At 29.2% G+C, this 22071-nt stretch overlaps 1 protein-coding gene across 1 annotated transcript; it reads right to left on the reverse strand.

Annotated features, from left to right (window-relative positions):
• Positions 1 to 7091: 7091 nt before the first annotated feature.
• LOC129296212 (60S ribosomal protein L13a-4) lies at positions 7092 to 9030 on the reverse strand. Its single transcript, XM_054934804.1, has 4 exons — positions 8691 to 9030; positions 8012 to 8128; positions 7797 to 7884; positions 7092 to 7433 (listed from the first exon to the last, which is right to left on the reverse strand). The coding sequence occupies exons 1-4, from the start codon at positions 8960 to 8962 to the stop codon at positions 7290 to 7292; spliced, it is 621 nt and encodes a 206-aa protein (XP_054790779.1). The 5' UTR covers positions 8963 to 9030; the 3' UTR covers positions 7092 to 7289.
• Positions 9031 to 22071: the final 13041 nt, after the last annotated feature.

The raw sequence follows: 22071 nt of genomic DNA on the forward strand, positions 1-22071 counted from the left end.
CAGTTATCTCCGAGAGACTTTTTCTCTTGGAACCTTTTTGGTTCTGATTCGAAACTGCGTCGTTTTAGTGATTTTCTGTTCAGATATGGGTCAAAGCAAAACGCAGTTTGGGGGAAAATGACATTGTGAAAGATTAAAAATAATAATAATAAAACACATTGGGATGAAATAATAAGATTTTTTTTGACAAAAAATAATAAGAATTACTTGTATCAAAAAGAAATAATAAGAATTACATCCAGTTAGATCTGATAAATTTCATACGATAATATTGGCATTAAAACAGAGTAAGAAGCCTTCTGGGAATTACTGAGTTGGGATGTTAGTTATTTCATTATTTATTGGAATGTTTTTGGAAGTTCCTTTTTTAAGAGAAGAAAGTAACCACCATTTTTTTATCTTTAAAATAATTATTTTAGTAAAAATGATATAATGTTTATACTAAACTTTTAAAATTGTATATTTTTTTAAAAAAATAAATATTTAATTTAAAAACAATCTTAATATAGCCCCCAAAAAAACCATATAAGATAAAGGCAAAAACAGAAATTGAAGGTCCTTTTAGTTATTTATAGCAATGAATGGAAAACTGGGCCGATCTTATCATTATTGATTGAACTAGCCATTGGTCGATCTAGTTAGTTAATGACATAACTCGGGATAGTGCTAACTCAAACTAATCCGGTCAATTCATTGGTGATCTAGTCAATTTGGTCCATTGTAATGTATTTATTTTAATAATATATTTGATAATTTTTGTATTTTTGATAAAATTATGTGATAGATTTGCGGGAGGGAGATTGTAACATCATGATTTTTTTTAGATAAAAAAAATTGTTATGAAATTTAAATTTTTATTTAAAAAATAATATAATAATAGGAATTTATATTATTTGAGGTTATTTGAAAATAATAATATAGTTAGAAATTTAATTATGAATTAAAAATTTAAGTTTAAAATTATATAAGAAATATTTTGTTAAGATATAATTTTAAGATTTAAAATAAAAAATTATGTGTGTATGTGAGTTTTTTTAAAAAAAAGAAAGTAAAAAAAAAGGGGGTACTGTAGAAGTCCCACATCGATTAGATGTGGGAAGGTGAGGTGCCTTCTCACATATAAAAGGAGGAGGCACAGGCGAGGAGGAGCAGAAGAAAGAAAAAGAAAAGTTTATGCAATTTGTGAAAATTGCAAGTAATGGTCCAAAGATTTAAATAATTAAATTCAGACCTATATTTTTTTATATAATTTTGAGACCCACAATCCCATTTTTATTATTTTTTCTCTCTTCCTCTCACGTTGTTCGGCATTTTCTTACAAGGGGGGATTATTTTCTTTTTCTTCAGGTATGTTCTAACTTTCCTATTTAGATTAGCCTTTAAAAATTTATTTAATTACAAAATTAATTTTATAATTATTTTCTAAATAATATTAGCTTTCTAGTGATATGATTATTTTGTAGGATAGAGTAAATATTCTGATTAAAATTTTTCTATACGATAGTTAATCTAATGATATGATGAATTAAAATATAGGTTAAAACTCTTAGAGATATAATAAATATTATAGAATATTTTCTTGAGGTTGAAACTCATGTTTAAGAATTTTTAAGTTAAAATATAGATCTATATGGTTGAATTATGTGGAATCTAAGATGTAGGGATGAACCTTTGATTATTAAATATTTATTTAAATATGAATAGGTATTTTTGAGGTTATAGAAAGGTGATTTGAAGCTTAAATATGATTTATTAAGGTATGAAAATTTTAGAAAAGAATTTGGAAAGTTAAATGAGGCATAAATCTTAAATTAGTGTTAATATGGATTATAGATCTAAGACTTTCTAACTCTTTAAATTAGAGTTATTTATTTTAATGTAAAATTAATATATAGTATTATGAAATAACTATGTAGATTGTGTTGACAAAGATAGTGGTGAAAGAAGAGTTGTGAAGGGGAACTTATTATTCAAGACACAAGGTAACCATTAGTAATGTGTTGTGATGAGTGTGTTTATGAATGATTATGTGTTGTCTTGTTGTTTGAAAAACTATGAATTATTAAAAATAAATACTGTTATATACTTGTTTGAAATTATTGCCAAGTGGGTCAAAAATTTATTTTTGTTTATCATGATGAGATATTATTGTTCGGATATATTCCTGTTTAGATATTTGAATGATGCATGACTTGCCAGAGTATTTTAATATATGGTGTTAATGGAAATTTTTGTTCGCTTAATTATTACCATGTGGTAAGCCCTCATTGGACCCAATGAGTGGCGTGTCACTTGGTCCAACTCACTTTTGGTCGGGTGATTTGGCGTCCGAGCATGGCAAAAGGAGGATATAAGGTGCAGTCATACAAATTAAATACTTGTTCGGTTTGTTTAAAAATATTGTTCGGTTAAATGTTTTGTGTGCCCACTTAACAATCGCATGATTAGTTATAGCCGCATGCATCATTACACATTAATTTTTGGTTACTGGGACTTTTAAATCTCATTCCCCGTGGTTACTATTTTACAGGAGCGAGTCCGGCCGAGAAAGCACCAGATGTGTAATTATGGTGTATGAGACACCATCTTTTACGTTGCCTCTTATTTTAGATTATACAATGTATCTTGTGCCAACTTATGACATATCTTCTTTGTAAAGCATGTAAACTCTAATCCTTTTTATTAAAAGTATTTATATGACCAAGAGGATTATGTCTGTCCCTCTTAATTTATTATCTAATTTGAATATCATGACATGAGGATTATGTCTGTCCCTCATAGTTTTAATTGCCTTTTGGATATTTTAAAAGTTATGTCTTGGATGTATCATGGTAAGAAAATTTTCTACCATGATAATGGTTTTAATAATTTGCGAAAAATCTGTTTGTATTTTTGAGGGTGTTACAGAGATTGCAAAATAATCTTTAAATATCAACTGTGATGGAACCATTTCTCTTATATTAATTTTTGTTATATTTGAAAAAAAAAATTAACTTTTTATTAGAATCTTATGGGTATGGATTCTCTCTTCTTCCTTTTCTTCCTCTTCCATTATTTTTTATTTTTAGCCATTAGATCAAAATTTAGATGGTTTAAGTTTAATATCCTATAATTATTATCACAATATTAAATTATAAAAAATACAAATAATAAAATTCAAACTCCTAAAATTTAATAAAAACAATTTAAAAATACAGTAAAAATAAAATAAAATAAAATTTTTTGAAGGAGCAAGATCAAATTTAAATCATTTAAAATTTTAATTTAATGGTTAGAGATTAAGAAGAGAAGGGGATGGAAGAGGAGAGAATCTTCTCCCGAATTTTACCAAGTTTGTTAAATTTTTGTTGGGATTATATTGACATGTATAAAATTTTATCTCTTTATTAAATTTTGTTGGGTTGTTTTAATAGAGCTAATAATTTTTTATTTAAATATTCTTTTTTTATATTCAAATATGAATATTTTTTTATATAAGTTAAATTATATTATTTTAATTAAGATGAGTCTAACTATGAGTTGAACCATTAACTCTTGATCCACTCTCTTAATTCGTTCAATGACTGATTTAATTTTTAATACCTTAATTTATAGTATCACATTTGATGAGCCATTTATAAAGAATACTCTACAAAATCCAATATCTTGTATTTCAATTTTTCAATATAAGAAGGAATTTCAAAGACAATTGATTATTTTTTTACTTAAACAATCTGTATAAGCATTTCAAGATTACTTGCCCTTGGGTGAAAATAAACTAGGTCGAATTAGGCTTTAACTAAATAGGCCTGAGCTTATATGGTAAATTAGATATTTGAGTCTGACCTGAAACCTATATAAGGCCTTATTTACAACTCAAGTCTAAACCTATTTAAAGCTTAACTTGACTTGACAATCTATTTAAAAGTCTATTTAAAGGTAAGCCTTTTAAATAGGTTCACATTTTAATCTTAAACGTCTTAAATATACTTTATGACTATTATAATATATAATATGTAACCTGATTTATCAATTACAATATATGATAATTAAAATGACTTAACAATTATAATACAATATAATAATAAAGTAATTACAATATGTAATAATTGAAATGACTTACCAACTATAATATAATATAATAACTAGGGATGTTTAGCTTGTACCCATTCTAATTGGCCCAGTATCATCCCGATCATATTGGGACGGCTCTCATCTTAGCCCGAAAATAATCGAAATGAAACTTTGTAGAACAGGACGGGAAGGAGTTCGGGATGGGATGAGACATGAGATTACCATCAGGATGTCCCATCTCATTTCGTCCCAAATATTATATATATTATTTTTATTTTAAAAATATATATTAAATATATTAATTATATTAATATAATTTATACTTATATTAATTATATTAATTATAATTTCAATACTTATATAAGAGTAAAGATTTTTTTTATTGATAATTTTAACGACATAGAGTAAACAGGATGATATATTTTTATAACATATTAATTACATTAATATAATTTATTTTTATATCTATCTATTTAATAACTTTATTTATATCGTATTTCTTGCTTTATTTTTAAAAAAATTAGCTTAACACATCTTAATTAAACTAAAAGAACAATGATTTGGTATTGTGTTTAGCTTGCATGTTGTTACTACTCTTATAGCCTAAAGATCACCTATAATTGTTATTATAATGTGTAATTGTGATTAATATAATTCAATAATTGACTTTAAATTATTGTGATTTATATACTTGTATTGTTTTGATTTTAAACTCAATAAATTATATGATTTAAAATTTTAATAAATGTTATTATTCAGATCTTTTTTAATATTGTTCTATTTATTGGGACAGCAGGATGTCCTGATTTTATCCCGCTTCCGTCCTGATTCTTAATGGAACGAGATATAAGATAAAAAATTAGTTCTAATCTTTTTTAGGACATGACATGGCATAAGGGTGTTTCAGTCCTATCCCGTGAACACCCCTAATAATAACAAAGGAATAACATTAAAATTAGGATAAATTAGCCTACTAGTCGAAATAAATTTTGTGCCTAAAAAATATGGACTAAATTTTTAAAAATTTGATAGTATGGCCAATTTATATTGATATGCAAGAGATTTATCATATATATATAACGGTATATCATTGACAAATATAATAAACCAGCTATAATATAAAATATAATAAATATTAGGCTATTTGTTAGATTTGCTCATATAACATGGATTATATCTACAAAAGTCTCTTAAAATTAATATATAAATCTAAGAAATAATTGAAAATAAAAAAATAGATTGAAAAAAAAAATAAATGGTAAAATTGATATGTATGTGATGTGTGTGTATCTAAATAAGTCAACATGTTTAACTCATAGGTTATGCCTTAAAAAATAAGTTTGGCTTATTTAATTAAAAGCTTGAACCTGACCTAAACTTATTTACCAAATATATTAACTTAAGCTTAAAATAAACTAGATTGTAGGCTCCTTTCGGAAGTTTGGCCTGTTCCCACCTTTGTTGCCTCCTATATAATAAAAATGTAATTAACTATTGGTAGATTATTAAATTAACTGTAAAATGGGAGAATTTTAAAATCTAAACCACCTTTTTTTTTTTTTCTTATTTTGCATGCTCTATTTAAAAATATCTTTATGTTTAAGGGTTAAAGAACTTTTGCCCTTTAACTTTTGAAAATAGTGTACTAGACACCTTATTGTTAAAATAATTTACTTTGATCATTAGTTGACTGCAAAAATTGCAAAAAACCTAAAAATTACAAATAATGACTCATAAAATTGCAACAAAGTATCATATAAAAAAATTAATATTGATTAAGTCTCTAAAATAATGGTTGGTTTAAAAGCATATTTTGGTCTTTTACATGGATAATAAATAATATTTGTATCTTGTTATTTAAATGATTTGAGGATATTTAATTAATATGAATTTTCTTATACGATACTTATATGTAATTTTATGAATCTTTTCCTATGATTTTTTTATGCACTTAAGCTTATTTATTTAAAGTTCTTGTTTTTGCAAATTTCTTTATATATTATTTATTTTAGAATAAATGAGTAAATTATTTACTGAACTTTAGATCCAATGATATCATGAATCATAAATTCATTTATTGTACAAACTATTTTTTTTTTTGAATATTAAGGCAAGCCTAAGCTTGATAATTGGATTACAAAGAGAAGTCTAGTCCACCAAATAATTGGTAGGTATTTCAAAATAAAAGATATTGAAATAATTTATAGAAACCATCTGCATAACTTTGCAACTCAAAACTATCACGATGGGCATTCCTAGCCAGTTGGTCCACACACTTTACTCCTTCTTTATATGTATGAACTATTTCCTTAATTTTTAAAAATGATACAATCTAATTTTATTATTAACAAAAATTAATTGTAATTGTTTGTTAATAAAAAAACACAGAAAATGATATCAAAAATTACAAAAAAGAGAGCCAAAAATTATTTGTTCTTTTTTTATAATTGGCTGTAATTCTTAAAACTTTTATTATAATTTTTTAATTATTTTTTTAATACTCTGCTAACATTGACCTTTTTAACGACAATGGTTAAAGTCACACTATTTTCAAAATTTAAAATACAATTTACGCATTAAATAAGTTTTAAATTTAACTAAACCTAAAGTTTAAAAAATATTTATTCATTTACCCTAATTTCTGGCGCAAATCCGGTGGCTACCGACTCAACCCGATTCAATCCACAAAACGGTTCGAAGAACAGGAACGGCCATTTGTGTGTTGAGGTGAGTTCTGACCCGTCTGGTCAGGGCCAGGAAACATCAACTCCGAAATAGTGAGATCGTAAACTCACTTACGTCATTTTCACTAACGATGTCTCCCGCGGGCGAAAATAAAAGCAGCAACGTCCATAAAGAAACATAATCTTTTTGCAGTCCCTGGCCTTGTGTATGCTCTCAAGCCATCAAGAGTTTACTGGCTTCAGTCACTTCTTGAAACAAACTAGACTTGATATGTTACCACAAACATCACACACCCCACCGTGTATCAATGGGGTTTGTGATGAAAAAGCATTCAGTTTATAAACATTCACTCCTTGGAAGCAAAACCACAACTCATTTGAGGAAAATATATTGTCTAAATAACATAAGTAGCTCTAAGATATCAATAAAAACGGCTTTCAAGATTTAACAGATTTGAGGGTCCAATACCAGGTACAAGCAACAAAGATGCAGAGTTCAATATGGTATAACTCTCGTCAAAACTTCAAAAGCACTACCTAAAACAAGACAACTCAGTACTTAACGGGAGCAAGGATTTCAAGCTGGGGACCAAGCTTTTCGTCTGCGATCTTTTCAGCTTTCACCCTCAGTTTGTTGAGCTGCTTCTTCCTCTCATAAACCAATTGTGCTCTCTCCTTTCTCTTCTTCTCCAACTCCTGTGAGTGATAGAATGGTCAGAAACTTCAGCACCCAAAATGAATGTTTCACTCAATTTTCCAAGGCTTCATAATCCGCAAGAAAAATGTTACAACAAGAAGCCAAGCCATATCCCACTAGATGGGATCAGCAATTAGTGTATCCAACAAAACGACAACCCAGAAGAAAAAACAATGACACTAGGAATTTCAATTAGCTGTAGTTGATCAGTTACATGTGCAGTTATCAAACCCATAAATGGCCTTTGCAATTAGTGTATCCGATCGGTCTATTGATATTGATAATTTGTACAAAGGCACTGTTAAACATTTGTGTAATGTAGAATGACATAAAGGAAGGAGTTCAGACACGGAAGCACTTACCCTGATGGTATCATAGTAGTTCCATCCAACCTCAGATGACAATTTTCCCAACAAGCAGTATTTGTGTCCCTTCTGAAGCCTCAACACTCTGATTGCATTCAGATCAAAATTCATAAGAGAAAAGTTAATACAAATACACTGATTCTTAAAATATAATCTCAATTGCAGCTTGCCAACACAGGAAAAGGGATAACACGGGAAGAACTAAAGCTTACTTCAAAGCATCAGGGACAACCATCCTCTTCTTCTTGTCATATGGAGGGGGTATGCCCTCATAAACCTTCAATCGAGCAAGTGCAGCTGCTCCACGCTTGGTCTTGTGGGGGATCATTCTATAAATAGAGATAACGCCGATTAATATCAAATCATAAACACAATAAAAAAGTAATAATAGTTTGCAATTTTCCCTAAACAAGCGTAACATTTCTAAAGAAAAATAATCTAAGCTATCAAGTGAGTAGATAAAAGTCAAACTTTGATGTACAGACAAATAAGAAAGTATGTGATGTGCAATGCAAACCGGAAAGTAATATCCACCAACATGCAATACCTAAAACTCACTCAACAAGGTTGATGCCAACATAATCATATTGATTTGCTCAAAACAAACCATGCATAATCATATCACGAAGGATCTATTCATTCCCTGAATTTCACTTGGGCAGCTTGGCATTCAAAGTAATCACTAAACATCGATATTCATTCAATTCAGAAATAATATAAGAACATCAGCTAGGCCCAACTAGCCATATTACCTTGGAAGCAAAGCACACGCATCCGGAAAAAAATTCAGACCACTAAAAAATGAATCCCAATATTTCAAATGATCCTAAGAACACACCGACTGTCCTATTCAGTGAAAACAGATAAAAATGCTCAGCCTGAGAAACTCACCCACGAACAGTGCGCCAGAAGATCTTGCTCGGAGCTCGGAAGTGAATGGGCCCGTGGGAAGGCTTGGTGTTCATGCGCTTGCGAAGGAACCTCATGTACTTCATTTTCTGCCTCACAAGGCCGCCGGAGATGCAAATCTCCTCACACCTCACCACGACGACGCTCTGACCATTGAGGAGCTCCTTGGCCACGATCGAGGCCAGACGACCCAACATGTGGTGACGAGCGTCAACCACCACCCTCTTCGCGCAGATCCCTGATCCTGACACCATTGTCGCTCACTCTCACAAACTCTCGCTCGCAGGATCTCTTTGCCGCTCTCTGCTGCGTTTGAGACTATAAGGAAGAGAGGAATGACGAAGTAGTAGCTAGGGTTCTTGGCTTTGCGTTTTGATTATGGGCTCGGCTTCCACACTAGAAACCCGGCCCATACAGAAATGGTACAGATTAACAAAATTATTAAATTAGCTTAGAGTACTGGCCCAAACCCATCAGTTTCTGATAAATAATGAGTTTTTAATATTCTAGTCTATTTGTTTAAGTCTTTTTTTTTCATGAAAAAATATTCGATTTTTAAAATATATTTTATACAATTTTATTATATTTATTTAAATTTTTAAAAATTATCAGATCTGAAAAAAAATATCTCTACTTACCTTTAGAAACTATATTTTTATTAGCTTCTGAATGATAGAGAATATTATACAACTAATGGACAAAAATATCATAAAATTTTAGAATAACCAAATAATAAATTATCTTTTATCAATAAAAATCTATTAAGATATTATACGATATAAAAATCACAAAATAATAGTTATTTTTATTATCATTATGTTTCTTCTAATAAATACATGACATGTACCAGTGTAACATAATATAATCTTATATATTATTATTTTTAATAATTTTATTTTTATAATATAATTCCCCTTTAATTTTTTTTATCTTTTTTCTCTCTCAATCATCATCAATGATAGGATTAATTTATATTATAATAGTTTAACATTGCATATATTTATTGGAGATATAGATACATAAGCCTGAGAAGTGAGGAGATATGCGTGATGCATCTTCATCTTTTTTCATCTCTTGCTCCTCTTGTGTTTTGGCGAGTGTCAACAACCCATATCTTTTCTTGCTTGAATTCATTAGTTTTTTGGATCGCTCATTTACTATTAAATAATAATAATTGATGATGATCATCATCATCACTATTAATTGTGTTTTATTCTTATTGGTAGAAGGATGTACGATGCCTGTCATCTTCCAATATATTTACATGAATATCGGTGAGGGCAAGCCGCAGCGGAGTTCAGCTGGGAAGAGAGTTTTGTCGAGAGGACAACGACTAAGGTCCATTTGAATTTTAGTTGGGTATAATAAATTATGAAAATAATTAATTAAATAATAGATTTTAATCATAATTGATTATGTTATAATGTAATTTGTTCAGATATTATTTTTTTAAAATTAATTTTAACTTAATATATGTTAGCAACTTTTTTAAAATATAAAATTTGAATTTTACTAAGAAAAAAAAAGAAGAGAAGGGAGTTTGATTTTTTTTTTATAAAATTTTGTGTTTTTTGACCTTTTTATGTAATTTCTCCAGTACTTTTTTATCAGCGTTTCTGGAAAAGCTCAAAATATTAACTTTTGAAAAAATTAATTTTAAGGGTTGAAATTAATTTTTTGCTTTTTCAAGTGTTTGGCTAATAAACCAAATAATCAATTTTTTTGAGAATAAAATCAATTAAAGACATATCAAACGGGCACTAGGAATCATGCTGGCAAAAGGGCGGAATGGAGGGATTTTCTCCCTATTGCTTGGGCTATTTTGTCTTTTCACATGTATCATGATTAACAACTAAATCCCACCTCTCAACAGGCTTCTCTTCATTTACCTGTGCCTACACTTCCTTTCCTCTACACATCTTAGCCATTAGTTTATATTTTGAATGTTCTAGATTTATTATTTACAGAGTAATTTTTCAAAAAAAAAAAAAAAATTCTACAGTTTTGAAATTTTGAGATCAAGTTTCAGGAGTTTTGATTTTTTTTTTTTACAATTTTACATTAAAATAATATTTTTTAAAATATTAAATCTGGAACATTCAATATATAATCTAATAACTAAAATGTATAATGGAGAGGGAGAGGAGGGACAAGTAAACGGGAGAGAAGCCACTCCTTGACAATTAAGGCAAATTCAGGAGACTTAAGTAGGACTAACTTGTTTAGCTGGGATTAAATGTGGTTTTCCCAATTTTAATAGTATTTTCATCCGAAAAGGGAAGTGACAAAAAGAAAAACGAAGTCTGGTCCCTAAATTAAAAATCTCAGAACTATAGAGTTAGGGGGAACCATTTGGGAGGCAACGTCTTGTATGTTGAAACAGTATGCCAGCAAACATGGTGCTTAATGCTTATGTTGATGTGAAGGATAATTTGGATGAATTGTTAAGTTAATGGATTGAACTTGAAGTCCTAAGACATCTAATAAAATTGGAATAATATAAAAAAGATTAACATGGCCCTGCACATGCCTTGAATTTACAAATATCTTTTCACCTTTTGGCCTCTTAAATTTATTTATTGTGTAAATCATTTTTTTAATTTTAAAAAATAATAAAATTCAGCTCTCGTTGCAAACAAAAGTTAATTTCAACTTTTTTTGTCAATAACTTTGACTGTTGGTTGGTTAGTTAGTGATAAAAAATTATTTCAAAAATTACAAAAGAGAACCAAAAATAATTTTGAAACCCTCCTTTTCTGTTATTTTCTTGTCAAGGAACAGGTAAAGTTAACTTTTGTTAATGGTAACGGTTAGATTATACTGTTTTCAAAAGTTAAGGAAATAATTTTCATAATAAATGAGCTTAAGGTTTATGGTGTTATTATACCTAAAGTTCAGGGAATAACTTACTTATTTACTTAGTAAAATACCATAAAATTCAGAAAACAAATAACACGAGAAGAAAGAAGAAATAGATCATTTGATTTAATCTAAATGGGCTTACAAGTCAGAAAATATGACACCAAGCAATGGTAGGGTTAGGATTCAGAGTTAGGGGGTGCAAGATAATTTAATCTAAAGATTAATAATTTTTTAAAAAATAATTGAAATAATTAAAAATAATAATTACATTTGTACTAAAAATTTTTTATCACACAAGACACAGGTCAAAGCCTGGACGTTACACAAAATTACATCAAAACATCAAACGGATACAAGTCAAAACAATCTAATATAGGTTCATACCAGACATTCGAATCATCTTCCCTATTTTGAGCATCCTTCACAAGCTAGTTAGCTACCCTGTTAACCTCCCTCGGTGAGTAAATAATCTCCACATCCTATCTTGAGATAAGCAATTCACAAATCTCTAAAATATCATATTTTGATGGATGATCAAATCAACCTGCTATTCTAATTAACTAAATACTATCAAAAGAGTCTAAATGACATTTAAATTTGGTAAATGTAACAATTTACACAGCTTCAACCCCTCTTTTAAAGCCAATAATTTTGCAGCAATAGGAAGTATCCAAATTGACTTTGAAAACCAATAACCCATTTACCATTAGCGTCTCTAAGAACACCTCCTCTAGTGGCATATCCAATTTGGTTAACTGATCCATCAACATTCATCCTGAAGTAGTCTATAGGTGGTAGGATCCACTTCTCATTTGAATCTTCAATCTTATGAAAGATTTGATTGTTGAGTCTTTCATTATCTACCTACTCCATTAATTGATAAATCACACCATGCATAGTCTCTTGAGTAGAGTATCGTTGTCCTTCTATAGCACCCTTGCATATGTTCTTCCAAAGTATCCAACAAGTGAAACCAAACACCTTGTGCTATGTCTACCTACTTCTTTTAGTATTTCCAAAGGCATTGCTTGCATTCTTCCTCAGCCAAGCCTATAAATCACATGAGAAAAAAGATACAATAGATATAGGGTTAATTAAATCAAGCCATACAGCTCTCATTATATCACAATCCCATAACAGATGAATAATTGTTTCCTCACTATTACACTTAAAGGGACAATTTATGCTCTCACATAACCTTCTCTTGGCTCTGAGGGAGTTAGAGGGAATTCTCTCATGAATAACCTGTCATAAAAAGTGCTTAATCTTTTATAGAATAGACCATCACCATAGTTTCCTCTAGAAAGGCTCAAGTTGTTGGTTTCTAGGATTTTGTAGAAGTTTAAAGGCTGAGCAAACACTGAAATTACCATCTGAAGACTTCTTCCACCAAAAGCAATCCTCTTGACATAATATAGAGAGTTTCACCATCTTGATTTTTTGAACAATCCAATCCGGGAGGAATTTAAGCATTTACTAACATTTCATTCTCCATTAGGTTGGATGAAGCTAGCCACATTAGCTGTCAGGTTAATCAAATGCTGATTCTTATCAATATAGGCAATAAGAGGCTATTCTAGAGAAGTCCAAAGGTCCCACCAAAATAATGTTTTTGCTCCATTATTAACTTTCCTGCTTACAACATCTCTAAATCTATCTTAAATCATGACCACACCACTCTAAACAACAGAGGCTTTCTTTCTTTTTTTTTTTTCTTTCAGATAGAAGGGTAAAGATTATTTCCACACAAATATTTAAACTTCTAAATTATAACCCATAGAGACTCAGGCTATGTAGTTAAACCCCAACATAGTTTCATAATATAAGCCAAATTTTGATGGAACAAATCTTTAAATCCCAAACCCCCATCATCTTTATCTTTCTTCAAAACATCCTAGGCAATCAAATGCATTTTCCTCCCTTCTCTACCTTGATTTCACTAAAAATTCCTACTAGTTTTTTCAATCTCATTTAGAATCCCTTTAGGAATAACAATAGTTTGCATTTGGTAATTAGGTAAGTCTAACAACATTGACTTGATTAAAATGGCTCTACCGGCCAAAGAAAGATATTTACCTTTTCAAGTTGAAAGTCTCTTCTATACCCTATGCAAAATAGGAGAGTAGGTATTACATTTGACCTAATCATGTAAAAGAGGAACTCTAAGATATTTACCTAAATTTGCTGTAAGCCCAATCCCCAACTCATCGCTAAGCTCCTTCGTATGATGAAAATGAATGTTACAAGAAAAGAACACTTTAGATTTCTCAAGGTTCACTCGATGGCCAGATGCCATGTAGAATTTGGTTATGCTGTCTTTAATGATCTCCATCTACTCCTTGCTTGCCTCAGTAAACAGAATCAGGTCATCAGTGAAAAATAGGTGTGAAATGCATGGTCCCCTTTCTCCAAGTTGAATTGGTTTCCATTGTTTAGATCATACCTGTCTTTGGATCAAATGTCTAAGCCTCTCCATACACAAGACAAACAAGTGAGGACATAAAGGGTCTCCTTGTCTCACTTCCCTAGTAGCAGAAAGCTGTTGAGTATCCTCACCATTTCAAAGGATTTGCATAGATTGATCATATTTTTTTTACAAAGTTATATTAATGTTAATATAGTATTTTATGTAAATATACTCTTCATATCTTCTATTGATCATTAAGTAATATATTACATATTTAATAAGCTCTTGAGCTCTAAATATTTTTTATTTAGTTAATGGTGCAAAATATAAAGAGTGGGGGTGTAAAATTGTAAAATATATACACCTTACTTATAATTTATTTATTCAAAGTGAGTGCATTTACCCACTTTCACTACCAAGGATACATTATCTTACTTCCTTCACATATGCGATAAAGTTAATACTGTCAAAATAAAAAAGTATAAAGACCTAGTGAGAAATTAAGTAATTTTCAACCCTTCCTTTTGTACCATTTATATAGCTAACTCTCTAGTGAATGTCAAAATAAGTGTAGTTTTATGATTTCATGATTCTATTTTTATAATTATCCATTTTTGGGAAATGATTTTTTTTATAATCTTATTATCTGTACTGTTAAAATGTTTATAATTATTCTTTACGTATGTTTTATTATTTTTCAGTAAACTGTTTTTAGTTCTCGCAGTTAACTTTTTATTTTGAATTTTATATTAAACAAAATTTGAATTTTATTAATACAAATTATATAATTTAGACATTATTTAAAATTAAAATTATAAAATGAGTGCTGTTAGATAACATATAAATGGCGTGTTATAGATCATCTACTGTCTAAGCTCGCCTGCTGTTTAAAGTTGTTGAACTTTAAACTTGCTGATCGACGTTATATTTCCCGTCATATTTTAATTAATTAATTATTAATGTACTTTCTTTTATCAATACTTAGAAAGAACATAAAAAAATTGCAATAAAAAGTTAATAATAAATCTTATAAATAAGATAAAAAAAATCATTTTTTCTCTACTTTATGAATAGGACTGGAGCGACTCGCTCACTATCCTTGCGTTTATTGAACATATACTCATAAAACGAGATAAGCTGCCTAGTAAAGATATGTGGCGATTGAATTTGGATAAGAAATGAGTAATTAATGAAGACAATACGGGCGCACAATACCAGAAAGGCGTTCCTGATGCTTCTCTTCTCTGTGTGAGGACCGCTGAACTTGTTAATATTTAGTGTATGCACGTGCGGTTAATTATTTACAACCAACGATCATATCCCAAATTAAATTCAGATAATTAACTGACACGTACAGCAATTATATATATATATATATATATATATATATGTCAACATACATGTTTGTGTGAATACACAAATTGAGAGGAGTTTATCAATGTGTTTGTGGGTTTTTTTTTTAAATATTTAGTCGAAGTTCTATTTTGTGTACTTAATTTGGTTCATTAAACCACTAAAAAAAAAAAAACAAACAAACAAACTTTTGTCACAGCCAAAAGTCCAAAAGTTACCATTAAATTGATTGTTAAAAAATTGTCACTATAACAATTATCGCTAATAGTTTTTGGCGACGAGAAATATTGTCACCACCAAAAGTAAACTTTTGTTGTTGTCAAAGGTTTTTTGCCACTAAAAGTATTTTTGGTGGCAATAAATGTCACTACTAAAAGTTTTTTTAGCAGTGACATCAAATTTTTTTTAAAAAATAACAATTTATTTTATGCCACATCATTCTGCTACATGTGCATATGTGTTATATTATTTTACGTTAAATGTATTTTACTTTTTTCTTCTCCATATTTTTCTCAAAAATTGATAAACTAAATGATTACATTTTTATCTTCTCTCAAAATAGCTAAATGTTTCCCCCTCTTTTATTAAAAATATATTTTATTGATAATTTTTCCATATCTTAAAAAATTATTTTATAACAAATTAATTTTAACTACATAAATTTTGTTAATAGTCATTTTAAATAATTTTGAGAATGAATACTAATAACTTTTACAATATATGATAATTACAAGAATCTCATATGTGATCAATCTAGTTAACATCTAATCATCCTCAACCTCATGGCCAGGTGGATTTGAATAGTTATTCATATTATTTCTAGTGACAATTAGTTATAAAAATATTATTAGTAACTTCTTTTTTATAGCAATGTAAACCTAAATATATTAGGAGGAATTACATGGAATCCTTGTCCAAAAGTCATTAGAGCTCAATAGAAGAAGTAGACACCATATGTGTATCAAACTAAGCATCAAGTATGCAGTATGCTAAATAGTCTACAATATCATTTGTATCTCATGACATTTGTACAACTTTAACATCCTAATGCCATTTATATATTTGATTGTAAATAATAATTTATGTATAAGTTAACCTCATCATAATCGAAAGTATAACCCATCAAGATTTTAATTTATCATATCAAAATAATAGCTTAATAGCATAATTCTTAAAAAATATATGAGCTATATATGTCTAAAAAATGATTATGAATAATATAAAATTAGAAATAATTTAATAATTAAACTTAGCACATCTTAACTATTTTTGTATGTTTCACGATCCTGTATACAATTTATTTCTAATTCTATACATAAAATAAAAAAATTAATTTCATAAATATATTTTGAATAATTTTTTTTAATTTCAAATTTTTAAAAAATTCATAAATTTTTTTAAATTTAAATTATAATTTTACAAATGTTGCTACCAAAAGTAGATTATATAAATTATTTTTAATTTTTAAATTATTTTTTATAAAAATACTTTTGGTGGTGATGTTACCGCCAAAAAAGGATTATATTAATTATTTTTAATTTTTAAATTATTTTTTTATAAAAAATACTTTTGATGGCAACAAATGTCATTATTAAAAGTAAATTATATAAATTATTTTAAAATTTTAAATTATTTTTTACAAAAATATTTTTGGCGACAATAATTGTCACCGTCAAAAATAAACTTTTAACGAAGATAAATTAAAGTTGCCATCAAAAGTTTACTTTTGACAGCAATATTTAATTGTTGCCACCAAAAGTGTAGTCATGGTGGTGACAAATTGTTGCTTCCAAAGATAAACTTTTGATAGTGACTTTAATTAGTTGCCATCAAAAGTGAACTTTTAGCTGCGACTTTTTTAGTTGCTGTTGAACATCACCACCAAAAAGTCATATTTTTTGTGGTGTGTACTATAGCTTTCATCTATCCCCGTTGTTATTTTTAATTTTCTTACATTAATTTCATCTAGATTTTATTCTTTCACCTAATTATATTTCATGATATTTACATTATAAATGTACGAGGTTTGAAATCTGAAGTTTGAAAATCCAGAGCGTGATACGTACTTGGTTTGAAATCTGAAGTATGATGATTCAATGCATTTTCTCTGGGGTACCTTTGTGAGATTAGAATGAAATGGAATGAAAGAAAAGTTTCTTTGTTTGAAAGTTATGAAATGAAATTGGATTGTAACTTTTTTTCCATCGAATATTATTATACTTGCTTGTTAGTTTAGATAGAACATTATGATCAATAAATACTTATTTTTAAATGTTATTACAATAACTTGGTAAGAGTATATCTTCCGACAAATTATTATGAATTTATTCATAATTTTTAAAATTAAAAAATTGTTAATATAATTATTAATTAATAATAAGAAACTATTATTCCGACAAATTATTATTTTTTCCCTTACCCGTCATCTAGGAACTCATGCATACTTATATCACAAGCCGATGGATAACAAAAATGAGGACTATGCATTATTTATATTTATATTTATATTTATATTGATTGATATTTTTATGCATTTTAAGAAACTTTTATCAAATCATAAATCAAGCGTCATATTGGCTCATTTACATATATCTTTGGACAATATGGCTTTCTTGTCCGATACTGTATCCTTGTCTTGATATTGAGACAACCAACATTGTTAACATATATACAAGACGACCAACATTGAAAGTTGAAGGTTTTTGTGCTTGTAAGAGGTAAGACAAAATATATGCATTACTAATTTGAAATTCATGGAGATGTTATATATAAAATAGAATTGTAAAGTACTTAATAAGTTGTTTAAAACAAAGTTTTATTGCACTGCTATTAAGACCACCTATATTATATGATAATAAATGTTAGATTTAGAGATGACAAAAACATAAAGTTGGAGTAGATCAAAGAATTGATAATATTGAAATGGATATAGACATATGGGGGGGGGGAGAAAGAGTTGATGCATGTGACCACTGTATTGAGGAGAAAATGGTAAAAACCAGTTTAAAATAAATTGATACAAAGAAAGTCATAAGTGATGTCCATAAGGAAGGTGTAACAAACATTTTGAGTTATGTAAAGTGAGATAGAGAAAAACCAAAGAAAACAGTTATTACAAAAGAGATTGTTAGTTAACAATATAACCGATTTGGTTATTAATAAAGCAACGACTTATCTCTTCACTCACTATCACTACTGCCTCCATCGAGCATAATGTCATTTCTCTAAGGCCACACCCGTCAAAGGTTGCACTTAATTAAACCATTGGAAATACGCTACAGAAAATTCAAACTGTATTAATTTCTCATTCTAGCATGGATCAAAGAGTAGAGTTCAGGTGGGCTTCCCTCGAATATAAATCTGACCTCTTCAAATTAAATATATACTTTTTAAAATCATCAAATATAATTTAATGGTCCAAATCTGTAGTAGTTCCTCATTTGCTCTCGTTTGCAAAGGAAGAAAGCCAACTCCGTAGAGTACGTACCTAAAACAGATATTAAGATGCTTAGTAAAGATGTGGCGATTGAACTTGGATAAGAAATTGTAGTAATATATAATATATAATTAATGAAGACAAAATGGGCACCCAAAACCAGAAAGGCGTTCCATATGCTTCTCTGTGAAGAATAAGGCTCTGAACTGAACTTATTAAGCTGCCACTCTGATGATAACTTCGCATTTAATTTCAATATTGGCCTTATCACTATTCAGTGTTTGCATCGTTACGTTAATTGCAATAATTCAGATAATTATTAATTGATGACACAAGCGATTATACACACACACACACACACACACACACATATCTAATAAAGAGGAAAAATACAGTAGATGAGACATACGTAGTTCAGTGAAAATGGAGAGAGTGATAAAGAGGGAGAAGATAAGTGAAGAGGAGCATTTGGGAGGCCGCTTTGTAAGTCAAGCAAACATTATTCGTTTCGCTGGTGGAGAGAAGCCAGGAGAAGAGAAAATAACAATAAATGTGCAGAAGCAAAATGAACAAGATGTGTGCTACAGGATTGGCAGAACTATGAAATTAGGGTTTCTGATGAAGGATTGCTGTCACAGAAAGGGCCTTGCAGCTGCTCGATTCACTTATGATGGCCATCGCTTGGGACAGAATCAAACCCCAGAGGTTTTGAAAATGGAAGATGCTGATATTCCTGATGTCTGGACAGAAATATCGGGTGGCTAATATATAACACACACACACACACACACACTCTTCTCTTTTCTTTTCTTTTCCGTCTTTTAGCTAGCATTATCCTAATGTGCATGGTTTATATGGTGTCAATAATCGTCTGTAGTATTGGAAAACAAGGGAAATTAGGGTTTCTGATGAACAAACCACAGAGGACTTGAAAATGAAGGTTGACCTACGATTGTATTTTTTTTTTATTGCCCATATCTTGACACATAATTCTTTCCAATGCCTGTTGAACCAACTTTCTCGGTAGATGATTCTATTTTTGCATACCCAAATTGAGTGGCAGATGAATAATTAACTAGTTTTTTTTTTAACTAAAAGTTTGATTGAAGTTCTACTTTGTGTACTTCAATTTAGTTGGTTAACTGTCGCTTTCACCTTTGACTTGTTATTTTAATTTTTTTTTGCCGTTATGAATTCTATGTGACGCCTAAGACCTAATTGTATTTCATGTTATCTTTATTGATGATTGCATCAGGTTTTTCTAATAATTAGTTTGTGATTCAGTATATTTAATGTTATCGAATATGAATAAATTTTTCTTATTCTTAGATGATACTATGATACCTTGGTGAGAGTATCTTCCAGCTAACAAATTGTTCATGAATTTATTATTCTTAGTTTTTGAAGTAGAAACTGTTAAGATAATTAAAAATAAAAATATAGTTAATAATTTATTATTTTATAGTTATATCATGAAAATAAAACAATCCCAACATTAAAAAAATGTGTAGTCTTTTATCCATATATAGCTCTGTAAATTTAGGTATGATGACAAGGATAATGAAGAAGGGTAGATGACAAGGTCGAGAATTTTTTTATTTTTGGCAATATTCCTTCTCTAAATTAATGGAAGAAACTCACATTCATTGTATCGAAAAAAAAAAATCGAACACAAAAAACATCAAATTATTTGCTTGGATAGCTATCTAAGAAATTTTAAAAGTAGAGAGAAATGAAAAGGATTGGGATAGTGACAGGTTTATTTTTATTTTTCAATTGATGAAAGATGGAGGGTGGGGGGATGCAAAAGTAATGGAAAGGAGAGGGTTGAGCGTTGAAGTAAATGCAAAGAATTCAATTAGGTGAAAGAAGTTATAACAAAATATAAATTTGGATTTAAATGAAATATATTTGTATACTCCCTTCGAACTATAATATAAATTATAGTTAATTACTTTATTATTTATGAACAATGCTAGTTGAAATCTTAAATTTTTAAAAATATTTACTTTTTTTATTTATACTTTCATTAAATATTTTATACAAGAGTTTTGATGATAGTAATTAAAATTTTAATACATGATTTTTTTTTTCAAAAATAATAATAAATGAAGTAGGGGTATAATTAAAAAAAATATAAAAATTATCTAATGCCCTATATCTTAGACCCGAGGGAGTATCTAGATGAGAGGGATTTGATTCAAATATAAATTAAAATTCTCGTGCATTCAAATATAGCTTACAAGAAGTACGCAGTGATTGGATCATAAGGCCACTTAGAATAAGGACGACAATTATGCAGTTATGCATTATAAAAAACTTTATTTAAACCACAACTGAGCATTACATAGGCTCGTTTGCATATCTTTGGACCCAACATTAAGTACAATCTTAATGGTGAAAATGAAAACGACCTAGTTTTGGTATTTCTCTCATGAGATGACCAACACTGCTAACACGCACAGCTTTCGGACCATTAGGATACTCAGGTATGTTCTTATTTTTACTAGGAAACCCTATCGGACCACAAGGATTCTCCGGAATCTGTACTTTTTTTTTTTTTTTCCAAACACGCCTTTAGGACCATCAGGATACTCTGGTATGTTCTTATTTCTATTAGGAAACCCTATCGGACCACTGGGATTCTCAGGAATCTGTACCTTTTTTTTCAAACACGGCTTTAGGACTATTAGGATGCTGTGGTATTTGTATCTTCTTTCCAGCAAACAAGCCTATTGGACCATTTGGATTCTCAGGGATATGTAATTTCCCCTCTCCAAACACACCTTTAGGACCATTAGGGTGATCAGGAATATGCTTTTGTTGAAAATAGATTTCATGATCAGAACCTTGAGAATGATCAGCTGCGAGTGCTACAAAAACATGGCTTGCAAGTATTACAATAACACATAACATTAGCGAAAAAGAAGGAAAAGAAGTACCTTGCAAGTTTGCCATTGATCACTCACACAATGGTATGAAAATTAAGAAGTTGAATATATGCTATATAAATTAACCATATAGTGTGGCTTGATAAGGAGTATGTGCTTTTTGGGTATGATATTTAAAATTATTCCATGGTTTAAATTGAAAAATATTTTTTCCCATCTAACCTCGGTCTGAAATATGAGTACTTTTTCAAATATTTTTATTAATTAATAAGGGTATGGAAAATATAATCTGATTGAACATTTAAGAATTACATTTGATCAGCCAACAATTAAAACTTTTGCTTGAGGTTAAAAAAAACTTATGAATGCTTAAAACTTGAATTTTCCTGATAAAATTAAGTGATATTTGGCATT

Source organism: Prosopis cineraria, unplaced genomic scaffold, assembly GCF_029017545.1.
Source record: "Prosopis cineraria cultivar Desert tree isolate PC_DT_omini unplaced genomic scaffold, ASM2901754v1 PC282, whole genome shotgun sequence".
In the NCBI taxonomy this organism is placed as follows: Eukaryota; Viridiplantae; Streptophyta; class Magnoliopsida; order Fabales; family Fabaceae; genus Prosopis; species Prosopis cineraria.